At 36.9% G+C, this 23,419-nt stretch overlaps 1 protein-coding gene across 1 annotated transcript in view; it reads left to right on the top strand.

The window, feature by feature from the left end:
* kuz (zinc-dependent metalloprotease kuz) overlaps positions 1-22,978 on the top strand; it is a 90,659-nt gene extending 67,681 nt beyond the window's left edge. Inside the window, 6 exon segments of the mRNA XM_089094844.1 lie at positions 11,065-11,289; positions 15,068-15,184; positions 17,350-17,469; positions 17,471-17,515; positions 19,214-19,343; positions 22,777-22,978. Coding sequence (XP_088950970.1) covers positions 11,065-11,289; positions 15,068-15,184; positions 17,350-17,469; positions 17,471-17,515; positions 19,214-19,343; positions 22,777-22,856 — 717 coding nt within the window. The 3' untranslated portion in view covers positions 22,857-22,978.
* Positions 22,979-23,419: the final 441 nt, after the last annotated feature.

Raw genomic sequence — 23,419 nt, 5'->3', positions numbered from 1 at the left:
GTCCCTAAGTCCCTATTTTTGACCACTTGAACCTGTCGCAGCCCTGGTGTAGGGAGAGGGGTGAGGGGCTGGATGCACTCCAATTCCTTTCGACTATTAAAAAGGACACTAAAAGTTGCAATTTCCGATCGAATGAACCCCCTTCCGAGTTTCTCCGACAACTCCTTCTATACAAAGTGCCCTGGTCTAAAACCAAAACAAGGGGGGAGCTGACCTCCGATCTCTTTGACTCTTAAATACAGAACTAGAACTTCTGATTACCAGTCCAATGAGCCCCATCCGAAGCTTATATGACCATCCTTTCTATAAAAAACCTTATATGCCCCAGGGGGCCCTGAGGGCTGTGGGGGGATGTCAAAAAAATTGAACTATAGAGAGGAATATAACAAATCATAGAATAACTGATTTCTTCCCTTTCTTTACGCGCTTTTCCAGAAAAAAGACTAAGCGATTTAAAGTAATATATTGTATTTTTTTTTCTAAAAAGCAATAACGACAATTTGTGAAAACGCGACAAAGGTAGTTGAAAAGGGCCAGAGAGATGTGATTTTTTAATTCTTTAATTCGAATTAATGAAACCTTTGACCAAATTAATAAAAATTCCACTTTTAGAAATACTTAAAAAAATTAATTGCCTGAAAAAAAAATTGTAGTTGTACGATCTTTTCAGAATTCTTCCTTGTAACAGGTGGGATTGAACCGAAACCTCCTGGTTTCGTTCAGGCTTTATCCACTGCGCTGTTACAAGGTGTCATAATTGGATGTTTAAAAAATAGACGAAATGGATAAGAGAGGTAAATAGCTTGTTTCTGAGAGAAAATGACATAATAGCCTAGAGAAGTAACTACTACTGCTAACATTACATCACTCTTTACTTTTTTATCTAAAATAACCGAATTCTGCTATTTTGATGCTTATATTGTTTCTAAACTTGCATTTCTATTTCCATTTCGAGTTTCAGCCACTATCGGAACAGCGACTCCTTATACGACGCCGTGATTGTAAAGATCTTTATGTATGTTCAATTGTGTTTTTACTGATATTAATTAAATTAAAAAAATATTTTTCAAATGAAAGTAAAGAGCGACCTTAAAGTTTAGAGAGAGAAAAAAAAGTATTCCGTATTTAAGGAAGATGCCCCCTCCTTAACCCCCTATTTTCTACGACAAATACGCAAAGTTTTGAAAGAAAGTTTGACATATAAATTCTTCGATTTATTTTTAAAGACAAATTTATTAGGAAACTAACCCTTGTTTAAAAAAAGATATAATCATTGCCCATGGGCTTATGTAGCCTCTTCTCTAGGGGTGGGGGGGGGGGTGCAGCCGATTCTATGAGGAAGGAAGGGGGTTGAAGTTATATTGGCAGTTCACAAAAACTTACATTACCATTAAGTTCTATCATACGTATGAAATCTTTGTAATAAGTAATCACCAAAAATCATTAATCATCAATAAGCTTCAGCATTAATCAATCTTCTGGATTAGAGCTAAATCTTTCCAAGACATTATGGATAATTTCTTCTTGTTTGACTTTTATTCTGTCATTTTAGCTGTTTTATTTCCAGCTTTTTCAACTATCTACCTTTTATCAACTGCTTTTTTAGCCATCTACCTTTTTTGAACTGCTTTTTGAACCATCTGCTTTTTCAGTCATATCTGTGTAATTTTAAAGTTCTAGGGGGGAAGCTGCCCCCTTCCCCCTTTCCGTACTCCCATGTCATTGCCTTAACTTAATCCTTAAATCTTTCCATTCAGAAAAACTAGATTATTATTCCAAATTTAGAACACACCTTTTTATTTGTAATATGTAAAGTAAGATTAAAAATATATATAAAAAACAAAAATTAGGGGAAACAATTTTTTTAAATCAATCAAAACTAAGCTCAGTGTTGCTTATTTTATGTTTTTTGAAAAAGACTTATCGACCAAATCAAGCTTTGATCGAAAAAGAAACGCTATAAAAAAATAATAAAAATCATCAATAAAAAAACACTACCAATTTAATACCTTTTAGCTCTTGGATTTTTTAAATTTATTTTAATCAAATGAGTGGAATAGATTTGGCAAGAAAATGGAAAAAACTGAAATCCCGAATAATTTGTGTTTAAAGAGCAACTAAGCCCTAAATAATTCCAAAGGCCTGACTTAACCAATAATAGAGCCAACCAATAATAAATAATAGGCCACCCAATAATAGGGCCATAAATAATAGGGTCACCCAATAATAATAGTAAAAGAAAAACTAACAAACATTACACTGGATATTATAAGATACAATTATACAATTATAAGATACAATTATTAAAAATACATTAAAGATAATTAATAAAAATACAATATAATAAGATACTGGATATAAATAAGATAATAATAAGAAAGAATTTGAGAAGTGTTTGTTCGAAGAGTAGGCGGTTTTATTATTTCTTTGGATCTTGTATTTACTTTCTTCCTCATAGCAAGTCGTAATGGAATCTTATATTGTGGAAGAATGTTTTTTTTTTGGTACTTCTATGTTAAACGCACTTTTATATAGGTCAAGCTGGAGACGCGACAGAAAACCCATTTTGTATGGGTAATTCAAGACACTCCTATACAGTAATGAATACTTAGCGTGGTTTTCAATGCGTTTACGATATTTAAACTGTTGTTTTTTGGGGTTTAGGGGGAGAAAAAGGTACCTAAGTTAGGTTAGGTTACGTATTTAATATACTCTATGCTTTAACCTCCCCCACCCGCCCCCACCCCCACCCCTAATGTGCAAATATAATCCCAAACTTGTTTCTAAACTATTAGTGATTAGCATTAACCAATCTAGCACTACATAAAAGAGTGCGTTTAACATAGAAGTGCCTTTTTTTTTAATCCCTATCCGTGGTATTGATTTCAATGACATCCAAATTAAATGCAAATACATTTTTATTTATTAGGGATTATTTTCTTTTTCTGTGCTCCCCTCCTATTTTTTATTTCTATTTCTAAGAGTAGTTTTGTAGTTGTAAAGTGTCTTACCTTTAGAAAAAATTCATTTCCCGAAAACTGGTTAGAATAATTATTCTTAAAATACAGTGCGAAAAAAAACAAAACTGATTAACATTGACATAGTATGTGTTTTTTATAGTTCTTTCCCCTGCGCGTCTGAAGTAGCTCCAAGTTTTGGGGATGATAAAAAAATAGAGATACTAAAAAGCAATGTTAACCGAGAATTTATAAGATGACAGATAATAAAATAATAGCAATAGTAGAAAAAATAATGTTGACAAAAAACATCTTTGGGATGATACATGAATAAAAGGAAGCAATAGTAAAAAGGAGTGGTAAAAAAGAAGCGGTAAGTCTTTTATTGAGTCAATCTTAACCATAAAAGCAGTAATACTACTACTACTACTAACAACTCACTGTAGCACCAAGCCGTTTGAGGCCCACACACCTACGCGCGCTCCTCCTTCATCCCAATTTATTCAAAGGCTCTGTCTTTACACTCCCAAGAACTTCCTTAGGTATTCCTTAATATATCCTCCAGCCCCAATCGGGACGACCTGGTTTTCGTTTTGCCCTAGAAGGTTGGCTGACAAGACAATCTCATTCTTCATCCACAGAAATTGTCCTACGCTTCTCATCCTTTCTCTTATTATAGCCCTAGAAAGCGGGATTGAACCGCACTTTTCTTACAGCCTACTGTTTAAAATATGGTCAGTCAGTTGGGTACCTAAAACAATCCGTTGGCAATTCCTCTGGAAAACATCTAGCAAATTTTTCTCCATTTTATGGATCGCCCATGCTCTAGGACCATAACGGTATAAAATTTTGGATCATAAATTTTTTCTGTGGAGTTGGAACTTACCATTACCATTTTTTTTTTTTTTTAGACTTTTATTTTTTTTTCAAGATTAAGACTTAAAAATGGATGTGTTTATCCAAATATGAGAATCATTAAAGCCTATTGAAGTAATTTATTGAGGACAAAGTTGAGTTGATGGTTAAACATCTCATCTATGGTATAATTAAAAGAATTAAAAAGCCTGGTGAATTGCATAAAAGATCCTGTAAAAATCGCTTACATCTTGAAATTTAGGGGGGGGGTTAAAGACTCCTTTTACTTTGAAAGGCGTAAGTAACAAAGGAGTCGGTATGTGGCTTGATTGTTTGACGTTAATAGTAATTGCAAATTGCTGTCGGTTGAAATTGTATAAATCATGATTGGTCCGGTTTGAAGCTGCTGTCTGTTTTGGCTCCTTTGAGCGTGACTTAAGATGGAAGACCATGATCTATGTTAAGTATGTTTCTGAAGCATGGGTGCTCTGAAAAACGGAGGAAGATTTGCTAGATGTTTTCCAGAGGAATTGCTTACGGATCGTTTTGGGTACCCGACTGAATGACCACATTTCAAACAGTAGGCCGTAAGAAAAGTGTGGTTCAATCCCGCTTCCTTAGGCTATAATGAAAGAAAGGTTGGGGTGACCAGGGCACGTTCTGTGGATGAAGGATGACATATTGCCAAAGATTGTCTCTTTTGGCCGATCGTCTAGGGCTAAACGAAAGGCATGTTATACTCGGTTGGGGTGGTAGGATGTTGTAAGGAAAAATTTCAGGGAAATAGGAACTTCTTCGGAGGGTGTAAAGAGGGATGCTTCGAATTGATTGGGATGGAGGAAGAGCGTGTGTAGCTGTGTTGGCTTTAAGTGGTTTGGTTCTGTGGCGAGTTGTTAGTTGTAGTAGTAGTTGACTTCGTGGTACAAAAACCGGGTGCCTGTTTCCAATTTGGAATTACTGGGGACCTAATTTTAATTAGTTGGTCGAGTCTAATTTTAGTTTTTATGTATTAATTCGTTCTATGGTGGTGGTGGTTTTGAATAAAATGGCTACCCCTATTTTACAAAAATAATTCCCCTAGGAAAGAAAAATTGATAGAAAGTTTTATAAGCCACTTGTACTTGTGTTGAACTGCCACACCAACGATTTGCTTCTCGTATACGACCTCAAAAATTATAACTGTATGCAAAATCAATATAAATATACTACCACTATATAACTTAATGCCGTACCAAGTAGCATGAAGCCAACACAGCTGCGCAAGCTCCTCCTCCACCCCAATCTATTCAAACCTTCACTCGTTATCCCCTCGGATTAAGTTCCAATGTCATTAAGTCCTTCCTTATGGCCTCTTCCCGCCCCATTCGGGGAGGAATTGTTTTTCGTTTGGACCTAGTTTGATGGTAAAAAAAAAACAAACAATATTTGACTGTCTGTCATCCTTATATCCGTAGCCTAAAACGTAGCCTAACAGCCTGGACCTTTCTTTCATTATAGCCGAAGAAAATGGGGTTGAACCATATTTTTCTTACAGCTTGTTTTTTGGCATATGGTCAGTCAAACAGTATTTTTAACTGATGTTACACAATTCGCTACTTATTAAGAATCCCGAACAGACGCGATATATTGTATAGCAAACATGATAAAAGAAACTTGTCAAGCAGGTTTTTTTCAACCGAGAATTCCTATGCCAAGCATTGCACAGAGGTTTCTCACTCCGTTTGCAATATTTAAACTTTAGTTTTTTGGGGTTGAAGGGGCAAAAAAGGTACCTAGGTTAGGTTACGTAATATATTTAATATATGCTATGCTTTACACCCCCCCCACCACCCCCCCTCCCCATAATGTGCAAATATATAGCCTAATTTTGTTCATAAACTATTATATTTTCGTCCTATTTAGTCTTCTTTCATTAGCATTAACGAAACTTCCCTTCTCGCGTCTATTCTAGATTCTTAATAAGTACCCACAATTCCATAGGAAAACATTTAACAAATCTTCCTCTGCCTTCCATGCAATATCCAAAAATAATTCATGTTGAAAAAAAATTGCTAATAAGCTGTTAGATGCTTTACAAGCCGATTGTAATCGTGTTAAACTTCCTACGCCAACAATTTGTCTTTGGTATACCCGAGGGGCTAGCAACTGGGCATTTTGAGGGACACCTGGAGGCATGAGGCACGCCGGAGGCATGCTGGAGGCATTAAAAATGGACAGGGAAGGAAACTTATAAAATATTCCAAAGGGCGCAATATGTAAATATATACAGCTTGCCTGTTATTCGGTATCTGTCGAATATTTCAGCAGCTTCAAAAGCGATCTTTTAAAACTTGGAAAAAATCATTTACGGGTTTATTTGGCAAGGAAAAGAACCGCCAAGACTGAAAACAACTGATATGTACCTAAAGGAGAAGAACGGAGGACTGCAAGTTGTTGATATCCATGCAAAAACTAGGTAACCCTACGATGGCACTGATGGTGTCACTTTTTCCTATTGCGCATGCAGCGTTGCCAACAGGTCAAAAATAAAATTCCGATTTTTCTTCAAAAAAAAAATCCGGAACACGGTTTTTAAGTTATACAGCATAGGGCTGCGCGGTGATGACATAAAAAGCAAGGTGCGAAATTCAAAGTACCGTGAAACGTGGTTTCCAGTTGTAACTAACAACTGATTGTAAATATTCCTAGTATTATTTCGACGTGAAAACGTTCTGGTGGATTAGTAGGATCTACGACAAATATTTTAGGCCAAAACAGTTCGCCAAAGTTCCGAAAAAACGTGTCTACGCATCCACGTTTCATCGTTATTTGAATTTTCCGCCCAAGAATTAACGTCACGCTTCGCAGCCCTATTCAATATGGCTTGGCCAGCGGTAAAAATTGCCTTTTATCACGTCTTCACACGTCCTTTTCCCTTTTATCATACCTGCTTTTGTGTTTAGGGGCTGTGCCAATACGCACCTTTGGATCTCAGTTTCTTAATTGTACAAAAAAAAAAAAAAGGAATCTGCTTCTTTGACACGAAAGATTCCGGAAGAAACACAGATCCCTTTTTTCCGAATGTACTTAGAATCCAACTTTCTTGGTATTAAACCCAGGCCTTTAGGTATTTGGAGAGAAAACTGTAAAGCAACAGTCAGAAAAACTGTTAATACCGAGTTATTAGTAAAAAGCGCTAAGTAAAGCAACCAACTAAAAAAAATAACTAGTTTCTCAGATATTTATTGGTACATTTCAGTAATCATCTCGATAATCACAGCTCCAATGACAATCCTAAGAGACTGGACAAATGAGCTTTAGTAAATCAAACTAAGCTCGGTTAGCACAAGTATAAACACTAAGTCTTCTACTACTAAGTCTTCTACTGAGCATAACAAGTTTTCCGATGGTATTCATCGCTTCCGCTGCCCTAGATCTCGGAATGCATTCGAGACTCATAAAATTATATCAAGAACTCAAGCGAATGGGGGACGAGGGGCACACGCACTTGAGCTGGGAGGACCAGCCCCGCCGGGGGTGGCCTCCTCGTCCGTAGGAGACATGGTTCAAGGTTCTATTCAGTTCTGTGCCCTCATGCACGTCGGTATTAAGGTTATTTTTGGTTTTTTGTTGATGGGTCGGTTGTATTTCGTTTTTTTTTTGTTGATTAAGGTTGGTCGTAAAAAGGGCTGAAAAAAAAAGAAGGAAAAAAGTGCAACCGCAAGAATGGGTTTCTTGTGGTCGGAGGACACCCAGTCTACGGGAGAGCAAATAGTTTTTTTTTGTGTTAAAAAATTTTAAAGTTGTAAGAGTAAGCCTTTTGGAAGACCACCTTTAAAATTTGAATTCGTATTAGTGAAAATTTAAGGATTTGAATTTTAAGAAATTGAAGTAAAAATGCCACCAGAAAAGCGTCTCCTAGAGGGGGAAGGACACCCTGGAACGGGGAGAGCGATAGATATTTGGCAATAAAAAATTTAAATGGTAGTGTGCCTTCATGTCCACTAATACATTGACTGGTATATAATAATTTTTTTTTTTTTTTTGAAGTTTAGGTGATATGATAGTGTATAAAGTTGTAACATTTATATGTTTTTGTATTAAAATATCACCGACTGGAGAGGAGGAGGGGAGGAAAAATACATAACAACTACCTCTGAAAAATGTTAAACAAAATTCCTTCTGTTGACACACAGAACATGGCGATGGTGGTGGTTATGGTCTTGATGTCATTTTAGGGTTTAGGTGCCATTTTTAACATGATGATTGCATGGGCGCCCATAAGCTGAATTCCAGGGGGGGGCAAACTTCGTCTAATTGCTACTTTTAATGCTATATAATAGAAATCTCAGGACAAAAAATTATAAAAATAAGGCAGCCTCATTCAGCCAGGGGGGAGGGGCAAGAGCCCCCCCTGCCCCCCCCATATGGGCGCCCATGGATGATTGCGATGCTGACGAGACATCAAAAAAGTGGAACCCTTTTTTCTGGATAAATGAATTCAGCTTTGTGAAGACGTCTGAGTCAAAACCAAAGACATTGTTGGTGCCGATTTCCATAGAAACGGGTTCTGCTGAATGCATGATATACAGACTGGAGTCACAGTAACCCTGGTCTACCAATGCGGCAGTTAATGTGAGATCAGCATTCAGCCGGAACCACTGGCACAGAATTCCTATGTCGTCAGGGAACGGCATCGCCATATTCTGCGTGTCAACAGAGTGGCATCTTCGTCCAGACAAGTAGCCAAACTGTATCACCCGCTCAACTAATACTCTCTTTCCTCTGCCAAACGGTCTGTAAACGCACCATTGACCGATACGCAATTCCGATTTCACACCGACCTCTGCATTGGTTTGTGGCGACTCACGTAGTCCTACTCGTCGGCCCTGGACCATCACCCGTTTTAATCGGTCACTACTCAGCTTTTCAGAACTTTCCCTCAGAAGCCACAACAGCGTGGATTTTTTTATTGGTGTTATGGAGCCGTCAGAAGTCTTGACAAGACAAAAGCTAGAATTCTTCATGTTTGTCACAGGCTCACTAACCCATTTTTTCTCAACTCGGTGTTTCATACAGTGAGCAATCACTGACAAATCTTCAAAGATGCCGTCACTTTCCGAGCACGATTCAGTGTCAGTCGCGGCAGCCTTTTCCTGCTTATTGGACAGAGTATTTTCCTCTGAGTCATCGTCTGAGTCACTGTCGTGAAGTACAGAAAGACGAACATTCGGTACTTGGTGACCGAAAGCAGAAAGTACGTCGTCGGGTATCAAGGCTTTCATTATTCGCTGGCTTTCAATACGAGCTCGCCCTAGCTCGAGCTTGATTTCATCGTCCCCGGGCAAAGAAAAATCAGAACTGACAGACACAACACCAATGGATCTAATTCGCTTGGCCTTGGGCAAGGACAACTGTTCATTAGAATATTGAGCTTCAAAATCCGCCATACTTTCATATCGACGAATTCGATGTAGAAGTTGGAGGAACAAAGAGTTTACTACAGTACTGTAAGTGATGGTTTGAGACCGCATCTTCCTAAAAAAAATCTTCACACGGTTGGCTTTTCATGTCGGAGTGTTTGAAAAGACGTTCGAGCCCAAGCCGTTTGAATCGAGAATGAGAAGCACTAGGGAATGCATATTTATCTCTAGGCAATGGTAAAGGTTTGTGGTAATAAAATTCTCGTTCAAAGCATAATGTCCACTTTTTAGGACCCAGGATCTCCAATGTCGAACGCAGTAAACAACACGACCAAGTAAAGATAACCTCTCAAGAGGAGAACGTTTGCCGTCGTAAAAAACGCGCCGTACGCTTTCCATAAGCCAAAGATAAAACTGTGTTCCTTCGCTTCCAGGAACACGCGAAGCACGAAGGAAGGGACACCTGCGACGGTCAGTTATTAGCCCCTCGGGTATACCACCACAAAATGATACTCATGTTTCAAATCAATATAAGTATACTACTACTACTAGCAACACACTTCAGTACTAAGCGGTCTGAGATCAACACAGATGCGCACGCTCCTCGTCCACCCCAATCTATTGAAATCTTCACTCTTTACCTCCTCCAATGGAGTTTTAATTTCAAATTGCTAGTAAATTACTGATTGCTTTGTAAGCCACTTGTATACGTATTGAATTTGCCACACCAACGATCTCTTGCTGGTATTCGACCGTAAAAAATATATTTGTTTACCATATTAAAAAAATTGTATAGGCCGAATAATAGAAACTCCACTATTGCCTTTTGTATAGCAACTGCTCAGTTTATGTATTTACAACCCGTATTGTAACTCATATTGCGCTCTTAACTTAGTAACTCTTAAGATACGGGTTACAAAATAAAAGAAATAAGATTATCCAAAAAGCATTATCGACTCATTGTAGATTTCCAGTCTTCAATTATGCATCTGAGTGTCAGGTTATTTCAGGTGTGTATTAAAGGAAAGCGCATAGTCTACTGTGCATGTCTTCCGTTCTATCTTCGGTAGTAATGCAAGCACTGCTAAAGGAGTTTTTTTGAGGGGAGGGGCTTAGGAGGTAAATATTGATTGGCGGACTTTAGACTAATGTAAAACAAGCAGACATCTTGTGATCAAAGGAGGGGGATATAGACTGAAAGCGTTAGTGTATTATAGCTCTCCTGCAATACACCAGGAAATCTCTTAGATTCGAGGGAAATGGTGAAGGACTAAGATTTCACATTTTCCAATGCTATTATTCAAATGTGATCTATGAAATCAGAGAAAATATGCAGTATAACTTTTTAAAAAGCATGCAATCCCTAAAAATTAAATTGCAAGCTTTAAAAATTGTTGGTTTTTTGTTCAGTTACAGTGTGGAATTTGATCAATACAGGGTACAATTTTTTTATATATTGGTTACGAATTACGAAGAAAATAAGGTTGTAAAAAAATATTATCAATCGATTATAGCTTTTTAGTATTCAATTGTACATCCCGGAGCTGCATTATTTCAGCGGAAGCAATTCAAACAATTTAGCATTTTGGAACTAAAGTCAAAGAAATTTCATATCTTTAGAATTTGTTCTGGGTGATCGGATTAAAAATCTAGAATGAATTTTTATCACAAAGTTTTCAATTTGCCTGGGATGGGGTGGGGGAGATTTTGAAGAAATATTTGCCTGGGATGGGGTGGGTGAGATTTTGAAGAAATCTTAGATTTATTCTTTCTTCTGCCCCCCTCTCCCTTTTATGAATGAAAATATTATTTACTTTCTACCCTTTCCACTCAGTGTTCACTTATTTCAGGTGTGTATTAAAGGAGAATGCACTGGATCAATGTGCACAAAATGGGGCATGCGAGAGTGCCTACTTACCAGTGCGATGGTAACTGATAAGCGGCGATTATGCGAGCTTGCTTGTCAAGCTGGTGATGATAATAGCACGTGTCGAGGAACAAGTGAGCTGGCACCGATCACGCACATTACTGGTGGTATTCTTTTAAGACCTGGATCACCTTGTGATAATTACCAGGTAATTTTTGCTAATTTGTTTTTGTGCTCAATTTATGCCATGCCAGTGAATCTTTGCATTTCAAGAATATGCGTGTATCATTGAAACATTTTTCTTTTCAAATGTTGTACTTTCACTCCTTATTTCTCTATTTGCTTTAAAAAAAAAGATCGAAAAAAAAGAAGCGGGTCGTCTGGACTTTGCGAACTGTGACGAAGACAGTAAGGTTTTTTTCTAGGCGTAACAACTGTTTCGCAGACTGGAAGACATTGTTTTATCTTGTTCGCCCTTACCATTAAGTATGATGTTGAAAACGTTGTTTCTTTTCCTTCTCTTCTTCCTTAAGATTTCTCACTTTTACCAACATATTGATGAATTATTATGAGACAAATTATTTTTACTGAAAAATTTCGGTAAACTAAGTAAAGACTGAGATAAAATAGTATGTGAAATTTTGCTAAGAGTCTGGAAAGCTCCTGTTTCACTGAATTCCTATTAGATACAAATATTGTCTGGTAAGACATTGTTCCTCTGATTTGCAACTGCGGCGATTGAGACCAGCCTCCAATTGACTATAGATGGCGAGGTTGAAGACAGAGTGTAAGCACCATTTACTGAAGGGGGTTGGGTTCGGAGTGTATGCACTACTGGGCAAGGGGCTGGAGACAGCGCATATGCACTGCTTACCATAGGTTTGGAGCATCTGGTTCCTACGGAAATGTAAGTAAGTAATGTAACTGACGATTAGTCTTGGAAAGACTAATTTTCCTATGCTAATAATTCTTGGAAAGGCAATGTTCTTGTTCCACCCCGTTAAACACATCATAAGTCTGTGGTTATTCATATTGATGCCTGAAAAGAGTGTGGGATTAAAGAACCAAAAAGTGGGTTCTTACATATGGATTCACAAGTAAAGGGCGTAATACTTACGGCGAATCAAGCTTATTTTAATTTTGTTAGAACCCTTACATGTCAGAACCTCAAAACGTTTTTTTAATACATTCATGAAGCAACTTGCTTTTCATCGCTCGGACCAGATATTTTTAGCAGTTCTAAATCACCCTAGAAAAGTACCATTTCCTTGGGGGGGGGGGGAATGGGCCCTGAAATAAATCCACTTGGTTATAGTTTATTGGTGTCCTCTTTTAGGCGAAAGGTGTCATACGTGTATTTATAATACCTTGCAATTAATGCGGTTATAAAATGATAAACAAAAGCAAGGGACCCATTAAACTACTCTGTAGTGGGTATATTAAACCCATCCAAAAAACTCACTTTATGCATAGAATTTATTTGCGTTGTAGACGTGAAAAGAGCTTATCGATGAAAGATCATTTTAGAGTGTACTGTTTAATTAATGATTTTTTTGGTACTATGAAATGTTCTTATGTGAGATTGACCTTAGACGAAACTACTCCTCCTGTTTCCTCAGTGACCGTAATTTTTTCTAGCAAAAGAAAAAGAAGAAAAGATTTCTGAGGTTTTACGCCTAAAATCTTTGTTTGATCACATTGAATATGTTGTGTAAGGATAATGATAAGGGTAAGAATCCTAATAAGAATGTTCTGCATATCCCCCTTTATATGGATTATTTTGATGGACTTTGTTTTAAGGAGCACAGGAAAGGCAATGGGAGACCATGGAATCAAATGGGGAGGAAAAAGTCTCCTGGACTTGAATTATGCTGATGATTTAAGCATCCTAGATGAAAGTGTGAGCAAAATGAATGAAGTTTTAGACGTTTTGCGAGTTCAGGGTGCTAGTATTGGTTTTGAAAACTAATGTTAGCAAGACTAAGTCACTAAGGCTAGAAATAAGTGAAGATGAAAAGGTGACGCTGGGTAACGAAAAGACTGATCAGGTGGAGAGCTTCACTTACCTTGGTAGTATTATTAGTAAAGACGGTGGGAGAAGTAAAGATGTCAAAAAAAGAATAGCCAAGGCTCAGGGTGTTTTTTTCACAGTTAAAAAAAGTCTGGAAGAATAGGAAGATAAGTTTGCAAACCAAGATTAGAATCTTAGAAGCCACAGTGACGACAGTGATCAAATATGGCTCTGAAGTATGGGCGCTCCGTAGAGCGGACGAACATTTGCTAGATATTTGCAAGAGAAATTGCTTGAGTAATGTTCTGGGTACCCGGCTGACTGACCGTATTTCAAACAATAGGATATACGAAAAATGTGTTTCAATACCGCTCTCTAGGTCTATATTGAAAGAATGGTTGAGGTGGTTAGGGCATGTTGTGCGGATGAAGGATGGCAGATTACCGAAGATCGTCCTTTTCGGCCAACCGTCTAGGGCTAAACGAAAAGCAGGTTGTCATCATCTGGGGTGGGAGGATGTCATAAAGAAAGCTTTAAAGGAAATGGGAACTTCCTGGGCGGGTGTAAAAAGGAGGCTTTGAACAGATTGGGATAGAGAAGGAGCTTGCGTAGCTGTGTTGGCCTCAGGTGCCTTAGTGCTGCGATGAGTTGTTAGTAGTAGTAGTAGTAGGAGGTTCTTATTTGTAAGAGTATCAAGTTTTCCTATACTATTATACGCTTTTTAAAATCATTTCAAGTAATATTTTGGTTAATTACACACTCATTCACTCATAGAGATGCAATACAGACTGAAAAGATAACCGGGTTAATTTAGAAGCTATAATCAGGGTTGCCGTCAAGGTTAGCTCATAAACTGCTATAATTGCTCAAATTTCTGTGCTACACAGCGTTTTTCGGCCGTCGCTTGTGCTGCGACACGTGCATGGTTCGTTTAAGTGTAATTAGGTTAGTTTTTAGGTCAATTATATCTTTTTTAATGTAAAGGAATAAAAATACATCCTGAGCTGATTGGAGCACTGAATGGTAAAATGTGCGCGCACTCGCATATGCCATATTTAAATGTATTTAGATTATTGTCGTACATAAAAAATATTCTGACACGTATTTTGCTGTGAGACATATCCTGTTGTTGCATTTTATGTGTCTGTATTTTCAATTTGGTTATATAAGAGAAAAAGTGCTGCATTCTATGTAGCACGTGCTACAGTGCTACACGGGATAGAATAGTGCTAAAATAGCACTTTCGTGCTACATGTGGCAATCCTGGCTATAGCACATGAAGAGACTGATGCAATGGAGAAATATATTATTAGAGGTATATAAGGGACCATCAGGGGGGGGGATTTGCGAGGGAATTGATTAGTGTACTTAGGAAAACATAAAAGGAATCAACTATTTTATTCACCTTGTTCCATGTCAGGGATCTCGTATATATTTACCTATATTTTTGTACCTGAATGTTTCATTTGAATATTTTGCCTGAATATTTGTGTATTCATAGGAAAGAACCAGTTTATGCACTGGGTTTATTAATGTGTTGAAGACTGCGTGGGGGATAAGGAAGAGTTTAAACACGAAAAAAAAAAATTCCATTATTTAATAAAAAATAAAATTAATAAAACCGGTCTATAAAATTGGTCTTTTGCGATCTGAGACAAATCAACTCCTTCCATTTTCTCAGCATCATTAGTGATGATGCAACTTAATAAAAAGATTTACAATGGTTTACACAAAAATAAGTTTTGTAACCAGTTATAATGGGAAGGAAAAGAAAGGCAAATAGGTTTTAATCTACATGATGCAGAACTGGAATATATTTAATTTCAGAGTATCATTGCCTAGAGTTTTGATGAACCTGTTTTTCTACACAGATTTACGTAAATGTTAGTGAAAACTGCACTCACTCCAGGGGAAAGGGGAATTTACTACGGATATCATTTGAATACTTATAATTCTTGGAAACTTTACCTTTTAGGGTTACTGTGATGTTTTCCTCAAATGTAGAGCTGTGGATGCTGAGGGACCTTTGGCCAGATTGAAAAACCTCCTCTTCAACCGAGAAACGCTTATGACTATTGCTCAGTGGGTAACGGTAAGTTTTTCAACCATAGTTTATTACTTAAAATACACTCATAAAAAAGAGTATATTTAGCTACATACTTATGTGGGATAGAAAGGACTCTTTTATGCGTAAATTTGATGTCCCTTAAATTATTCTCATCACATGGCTCTGTTTATTAAAGTTAAATGTATAGAAAAATTTTACACGCAGATGAAAAATTCTTAAAAACTATCAAATACGCAGCGGCATCTAGTGCCACCCCATTTGAAAAAATGTTTAAAAGCCCCGAATTTTATACCTATAAATAGATTATACAATAGATTTTATAAAATAGATAGATTTAAAAAAATAGAAATAAAATATAATAGAAATAAAAAAAATAGAAATAAAATATAGAAAGAAATAAAAATAATAGAAATAAAAATAGAAATAAATAAAATAGATTTTATAATCTATAAATAGATTATAAATAGATAGATATAAATAGAATAAATAGATTTAGCAGAAATCCTGGAATAGTTTAGGCTGGTTTGTCTCTTTCTCTCTTTCCTTGGTGCTCTGCAAGCCAAACATGTAGGTACACACCTAGCTGTGATTACTTGAAAGAGCAAAGGTAAACGAATCTAAAGGTAAACGAAATCTAAGGTAAACGAACTATAGTATATCAGATATGGTATGTATATTTATCTAATCTGGCGGAGAAGTAATGTGTATCTTGGGGTTAGTCAAACTCTGTTAAAATTAGTGTTTAATAAATCAAGCCGTGGTTGTTCTTTTTTCCGTGTAATTCTACTTATTTTGTCCCCAAAAAAATGAATAATAGTTTCAACGAGGCTATATTAATATATATATTTTTTTTAATAGGAAAGCATTCGTAGAAGACCTGCTTGGTAGTTTTCAAGTATAGGCTTGAATTTATGGGTCAGGGGCGAATCCAGGAGGGAGATAACGGGGATACACGAAATCACTTTGTAATCTGTTCAGGTTATCTTGTAAGTCTGCTTTCGCTCTGCTGAGAAGAAGAACCTTGTCACCTTAGGCTACGTAAGATAAGTTGGTACTGTGAAGTTGAAGAGAGCATGAGATGTGGTTCAGACTTTTGGACATGTCAGGTTCGAAAATGACAGGGTTTACGCAAAGACAAGGTTTACACAAAGGCAATGGATTTGAAAAACGCTGCTCTAATTAAAGCGCTTGCTCCCCACGTTCAAAAATTATGTACACCGGGTGGCACACACGCTAGCTTGGTTGAAGTGTGCTACGATTAACGTTCAAGTGGCACTTGGAAATGTGCACTAGATGGCGGAGATGGGGCGACTGGTGGAATTTAGGTTTACGCAGTGGTAATAAATTTGAGAAACACTGCTTTAATCAAAACGAGGGGTCTGCCCGTGTTCAAAAGTTGTGTACACCGGGTGGCACATGCCTAGCTCGGTGGAAGTGTGCTGTGATTGACATTAAGTGGCACTGTGAGATGAAAACTAGGCAGTGGAGACTGGACGACTCTTGGAATTAAGGTTCACGCAGTGGTAATAAATTTGAGAAACCACTGTATTAAATAAAACAGGGGCTGTCCACGTTCAAAAATTGTGTACACCGGGTGGCACACGTCTAGCTTGGTAGAATTGTGTAGATGCTACGATTGCATTTCAAGCGACACTCGGAGATGTACACTAGTCGGCGGAGATTGAATGACCCATGGAAATAAAACAGAAACATTTGAGTTTGAAATTGGTAGACTATTCAAAGTAATTTCTAAAAGGTACCCAAAGGAGGAAGTGGCATATAAAATCTTTGGACTAGATATTTTGCTACTTTTAATAAGTCGGTTTAGTTTTTTTGACGAAAGAAATGCGAAAATTACAAATCTGTTCTTGCATTTTCTAGTCTCTTTTTGGCTCGAAAAATTCAGATATAATTGAACCGAATCTTCAAAAAAGCTAGTAAAATACCCCTCCCTCCACAAGAATTATATTTTTAGCCGTAGTCCCTCCCCTTCCCAACTGAATTTCATACGACCGTGCGAAAAAAAGTACATTCATTGAATTGACTGATTTACACAATTTATACTAAGCGACAGAAAAGCTTTCGCTTTTTGACTAAACTACAAATCGTGCAATTTTTCTAAATGTAGGGTTTAAAATGGGTCTTTCCCCATTGTCTCATTACTGATGTTCTTATTTTTACTCTTCTAGGAGTACTGGTGGGCTGTGCTACTCATGGGTATCGCATTCGTTGTGGTCATGGGTATATTTGTTCAGTGTTGTGCTGTTCACACGCCTTCATCTAACCCGAAAAGAGCTCCTGCACTTAAGACTCACTGATACTTTACGGCACCCTTATAGCACATTAAGGAGAAAGGTATGTGTCTTTCTATTATTATTTTTTTGGGGGGGGGGGCTCCTAGAAAGGAATAAGGAAAATTTGAGGTTTCCTATGAGCCTAATATACTAACCTGGCCGAAATTCTATTACAAAGAAAAACATTGTGCAAGCTGTGCCTGTTATGCAGGGACTTACTCAGGATTTACTTCAGAGATGTCCGACATCCCAGGAGGCGCACAAGTTTTAGAAAAGGAGCGAGAAATAGGCAAACCATATGGAAAATACTAGGAAAATAGTGCTTATTTTTGAAATTGGGCAAGGAGCTTAGGCTTGATGGCCCTATCCTAAGTAAGTGCATTCTATCTTGCGTATAAAATAGACTACTTGCATTATAGTGCCATAGAAATTTTATAGTCTTTGTTGCATTTATGAGTGGGTGTGGCACCTGAAATACAAAGATGTTTCCATTAGAAGTAGATAGCAAGGTCCAGGGGTTAGTTTAATTATTTCCCAAGTATTATTTTTCATCTTCTCAAATAAAGTGGCCAATGAAATTTTCCATCTACGGTCAGACAAAATCACGGCAACCTCGATTATGTTGGAAAGATATCATAAGAGAAGGTTTAAAGTAAGTTGGAACTTCATGTAAAAGAGAAAGAGTGGAACTTTGAATGTATTGGGGTGAAGGAGGAGCGTGCGCAATTATGTTCGCAACTGACGGCTTGCTGCTGCATTGAGTTGTTAGTAGCGGTAGTAGTAGTATATTGTTTGTCTTTGGGTGTTAACTTTTATAGTGCCGACCATCCAGTTGTTTACAAATGAGGTTTGTTTTTATTTACATATTCTACTAGTTTATATTAAAAATTTACATATTTATTTATTGAGTTTGTTATATTTTTCTTATCTACTCCTTGGGAGAAAGTTATGACAATTTCTAGGTTGAATATGATTTTTATAATTTTTGTCTCATTTAATTTGAATTATAAGAACTATCAGAGATTTTAGAACAGCCATTTTTTGTTTATACGTATTATGATGACATCATGGCACTTTAAATAGAAAAATATTCCTCTTACTTTTTTACATTAACTTCTAGAGAGAAGGATAATGTCTAGATCGCATTAGAATTTTGATAATTATATTCTAAGTAAGAAAAATAAGAAACATTCCAATGGCTTTGTGTTTTTTCACAATCGTCTATTTATTTATTTTTCTTTTGATGAAACTATATTAACTCGGCTATGATTTTCTCAAGAAATGCCCCCCCACCCTCAGGGTTTTCGTTATATAAACTAGTGAAAGGTCCACCACGACACCAATTTATGCTGCTGAGGGAGGATTTGTCTCCCAGGGAAAAGTACTTTGACAAGGAAAAGTACTTACGGTGGAGCAGAGACCCGCAATTATCTAACGACACTGGGACATTCCTAGCCTTATGAGCAATGCCTATCGTCGTCTGTGTATTTGTAGGAGTTTTGTGGCCCTTATTTACGATTCATCGTTGTAAGTGTAGAAATAACTGTTTACGAAACCACGAGTTTGATCTTTTAGCCATCTTTGTATAATTTACACCTTTTATGCGTATTCTTTTCTTCTGAAAATATTCAGAAGAAAATACAGGAAAAGAAAAAGATTGAAAGGAAGGAAAGAAAAGACCTCTTTATTAAATAGTCCTGTCAAATAGAAAATTGAAAGTTTAGAGAGGTCTAATATCCGTATCTTTTGTTTTGTTTAGCGACCTCGCCGGGAAGGCGGAGGTCTTCAAGGAAGAGCTCCACCCCCATACGGTCCACCCGGTAGACCACCTCCAAATGGGCCACCTCATGGCTATGGTGAAGGAAGAGGGCATTATAACAGACCAAAGGGTAAGAAATCGTCGCCACCTTTTTATTTTACCATTCAGATGCCAATCTGACCAAGTCCGTAAAAAAAAAAAAATAGGGGATGATAAAAATAATAATAATAATAATCTCTACAGATTGTAATTGTAATCGACTGGTGGAAAAATTGTAAAATTTACGATTTTCTTTTTAGTTTAAAAGAAAACGGTAATATTAAGAATTCTTCTTTTTGGCATTAATCCTCATTTTTAGTGTTTATCATGTGAAGGTGTAATCTTAAAGATCAGTCTTTTCTTAAGGCAATATCTTGCAGCGAATATGGCATCTTGAAGGATCACCCTAGCTCGTCATTATAAATACTTCAGGTTTTGTGACCTAACTATTTAGAATTGATTTGGCAGTCTTGCCATAACTTTTAGACCGAAAAGATCTGAATAAAGGACAGCTAAAAGCGAACAACTACTTTCCTAGAAATCAAAAAAAAAATTCCCGTTTTATGCTGGAGATGAAATGTTTAGTTTTAATGAAACATACCTTCTCAGGAAGTGTGAATCTTGTGTTTTCGATTAAATGGAGCAGAATTTGCTTTTTAAAGTTTAGGAAAGAACAGTCTCCAAAATTTTCTAGCAAACCTGTTAGAAGAACACTAACAACTTGTTAGAAGAAACCTGTTAGAAGAACGCTAACAATCCGCTCAAGGAAATATTATTTGGGCCATTTGGCACTTTTGGGAGCTCCCTATGGTGCTACTTGCTTAGATTTAATACCTTGTATACACAAAGGACGTAAAATTGGATTGTCTCTTCAATGTTGGAAATATAGAAAGCACATTTTTAAGCATAAACCATGCCTGTCGAATTGTAAATGATCTCGGAGTCTATTTGTGATCCCGTTATGGTGATGCGATATCTTAAAGGATCACCCTATCTCCTCCATTATAATTTTTTTTCAGTTTTTGTTGCCAAACTATTTAGAAGTTTTTGGGTGGTTTTGCTACGACTTTGCATACCTTGGATACGAGACAAAATGACAAAAATTAAAAGCCGACACCTACATTTCCAGAAATTCTATAAGTCCAGAAAACCTCTTGTTTTACTAATTTCAAATTGTAAATACATAGCAGTCTCCTCACGTTCTCAGAATGATTAGGATACATTCGACTCTTAAAAAGAAGCACCACCAGCACGACCGTATCCAGGGGGGGGGGGGGTGTTACCGTGTTTGAACCGCCCCAATTTTCTTCCCTACTCGTCAAAATGCCTTAACATGCACATTTTTTATGCGTTTTTTTAAAGTCTTTTTGTTTAGAACTTTGCAAGAAAGACGACCCCCCCCACCAAAAAATCCTGGATGCGGCCTTTACCCCTTGCAAGGGCTACCTTAAAGAATCACCCTATCTCGTCCCTTCAGTTTTACGGATCACCCTCCAGTTTTAGTGAAACTTTCATCGTCAGAAACTGCAAATCATGGAGCAAAATTTGTTTTTTAAAGTTTATGAAAGGTCAGTTCATAAAAATATTCAAGCCTACCTACTAGAAAAATGCTAAACATCCGCTTAAAGGAAATATTATTTGAGTAACTTGGTAGCTTTGGGAGTTCTCTTCGGTGCTAACAGCTTTAATTTAAAACCTTGCTGACATAGTTTACGTGGTATTTCATTGTCTTTTCAATCTTGAAAATATTTTTAAGTTTTAACTATAACTGTCTAATATTAAATGATCTCGGAGCCTATTTGCGATGCCGTTATGGTGATGTGATACCTTAATAAAGGGTCCCCTATCTCCTCCATTATAAACTTTTCAGTTTGTGTGACCAAACTATCTACAATTGATTGAGCGGTATTGCCATAACTTGTTGAGCGAAGAGATATGAATTAATGATAGAAAACTAAAAGCTAACTCATGCTTTCCCAGAAATTGTAGAAATCCAGAAATCTTCATGATTTACCAATTTCAAATTCTGAATACATAACAGTCTCGTCACGTTCTCATAGTGATTAGGATACATTCAGTTCTTAAAAAGAACTACCACGAGCAAGAGGGGATGTATCATGTATCAAGGGGAAGGGGTGTTACCAGGTTTGAGCCACCCCTAATTTTTGGTCTGACTCGTAAAAATGCAACTAAAATGCATTTACATGCAAATATTTGATTCGTCTTTAAAGTTTCGAAAACACAACCCCTCCTCTCCCGGAGCAAAAATTCTGAATATGCCCTTGCCCTCTGCTAGGGTAACCTCAAAGAATTTAAAAAAACTAATAATACCGAAAAATGTGTCGCTTTCTCATGGATTTCAGTAGGAATTAAAACGGGTAGTGTTGCCCAGCATAATTGAACAGGGTAGTGTTGCCCAGCATAATTGAAAAAATCGATAACATACTTAGTTTATTAAAAATGGTTTCAATTTAAGGGCTAGGCTGCTTTTACCTGAAATTTTCGAATAGAACCGTGTTTATGTTTTTAAAATACTTTTTATTGATTGTACAATAGAATTGGGTTGGTATGCAGAGCTGAGGCTGGTTTAACAATAAAGGCTGTAAATATAGTCCTACTATGCCGGTTGGGCGAAATGGCTTATTATATCTTCAGGCTCTGTGTCTCTTCATCTTCTTTGCAGTCATTTTGAGTGCATGTTCAGCAGTATTTTCTATTTTCTTTATACTTTTTAGTTATTTTCTTGTTTATTCATTTTTGATGAATTTTACGAAAAATAATTCTTCCTACTTTTTCTTTGCTTTCTTGTTTTTCTTCTTTGGAGAATTTGATCGAAAATTTTCTCTGTTCACCACATGTTCTCAACAAGGTCTGTTTCAAAATTGAATTATAATGTCAACAGGGGCGTCGTTTGGGGTAGCAGGGGTAGCTGCCCCCCTATAATTTGGAGAAAAAATATTATACATCCCATGCCCTTGGACTATCCAGATATGGACCCCTCTTGGGCCCTCCCCCCCCTAATAAAAATGCTGGAGATTCACCCCTGAATGTCAGTATAGGTTCTGTATCAAATTATCCTTCACTTGATAGAATAGAAAAAGAACTTGCAATGCTTAAGGAGAAAATTCTGTCGGGTATTGTTAGAATATCAAGGGCATATCCAGGATTTTTGTTAGGGTTGGGGGGGGGGTTTACGGTTAATTTTTTGAATACGGGGGAATTTTACGAAAAAACATTAAAAACGCATCAAAATTTGTTTATGCATTCCTGTTACGGTTTTTCGTGTCGGACAAAATCTAGGGGGGGGGGGGGTAAACACGGTTACCATTCCTCTCCCCTGGATACGGCCTTGGAGAGGAGGATTATTTTCTTGTGCTATTATTCATATTTCAGAAAAAATCAAGCATTTTTTTGTAAAAATGAAACAGAATATTTACATTTTTTTAGGTAATTAGAGACCAATGATCATTTAATTTCTAAGTATATGTCGAATAGAAATTGACTGTACAAAACTTTTTTTTAAGGCAATGCCCCAACAGCAGAATGGACGGGGCCGAATGGAAGTCGTAGTGGTCAGATGGAAATGCGACCACAAAGGAAATAGCCACTGTGAATATATAGTCAAATTATTGTTTCTGATATCAGGGCAAAAGTATAGAAGAGGGTACTTTTTACTTAATCACATTATGGTCCTTCAAGATAAAACAAAAATTTTAAAATCAGGTATACAGTTTAAATTTGGCTATGGAAGTGCCTCCTGCACTCACTCCTTTCTACTTATGGGACTTCAAAATTTTATGGATAGAAGGCCTAACTTATAACAAAAATTTTAATATAGGCTCAATTTTTTTTTTTTTTTTCAATATAAATTCAAGTCAATATAGACAAAATCTTCCAAGTCTTGCAACTAGAGAATGAATGGAGGTAGGAGCGCAGAAGTATTTTCCCAGACTGGGAAATCGTATATCCGTTCCGTTTTTTACCCAACAACTAATTTACATACCCAACAACCAAACTTTTTATTGCCAAGCTTTACCGACCTTATATACCAACAACAATTTATTTACCGAACAACTTATTTATTCACCCAACAACAATTTATTTGCCCATCAACATATTTACCAAACAACCATTTATTTTACCCGACAACTTTGTGAGTTAGCGATA

Source organism: Artemia sp. Qi Xiang Cuo, chromosome 9, assembly GCF_049724085.1.
Source record: "Artemia sp. Qi Xiang Cuo chromosome 9, ASM4972408v1, whole genome shotgun sequence".
NCBI classification, from domain to species: domain Eukaryota; kingdom Metazoa; phylum Arthropoda; class Branchiopoda; order Anostraca; family Artemiidae; genus Artemia; species Artemia sp. Qi Xiang Cuo.
This window is presented reverse-complemented; position numbering and strand designations above follow the sequence as displayed.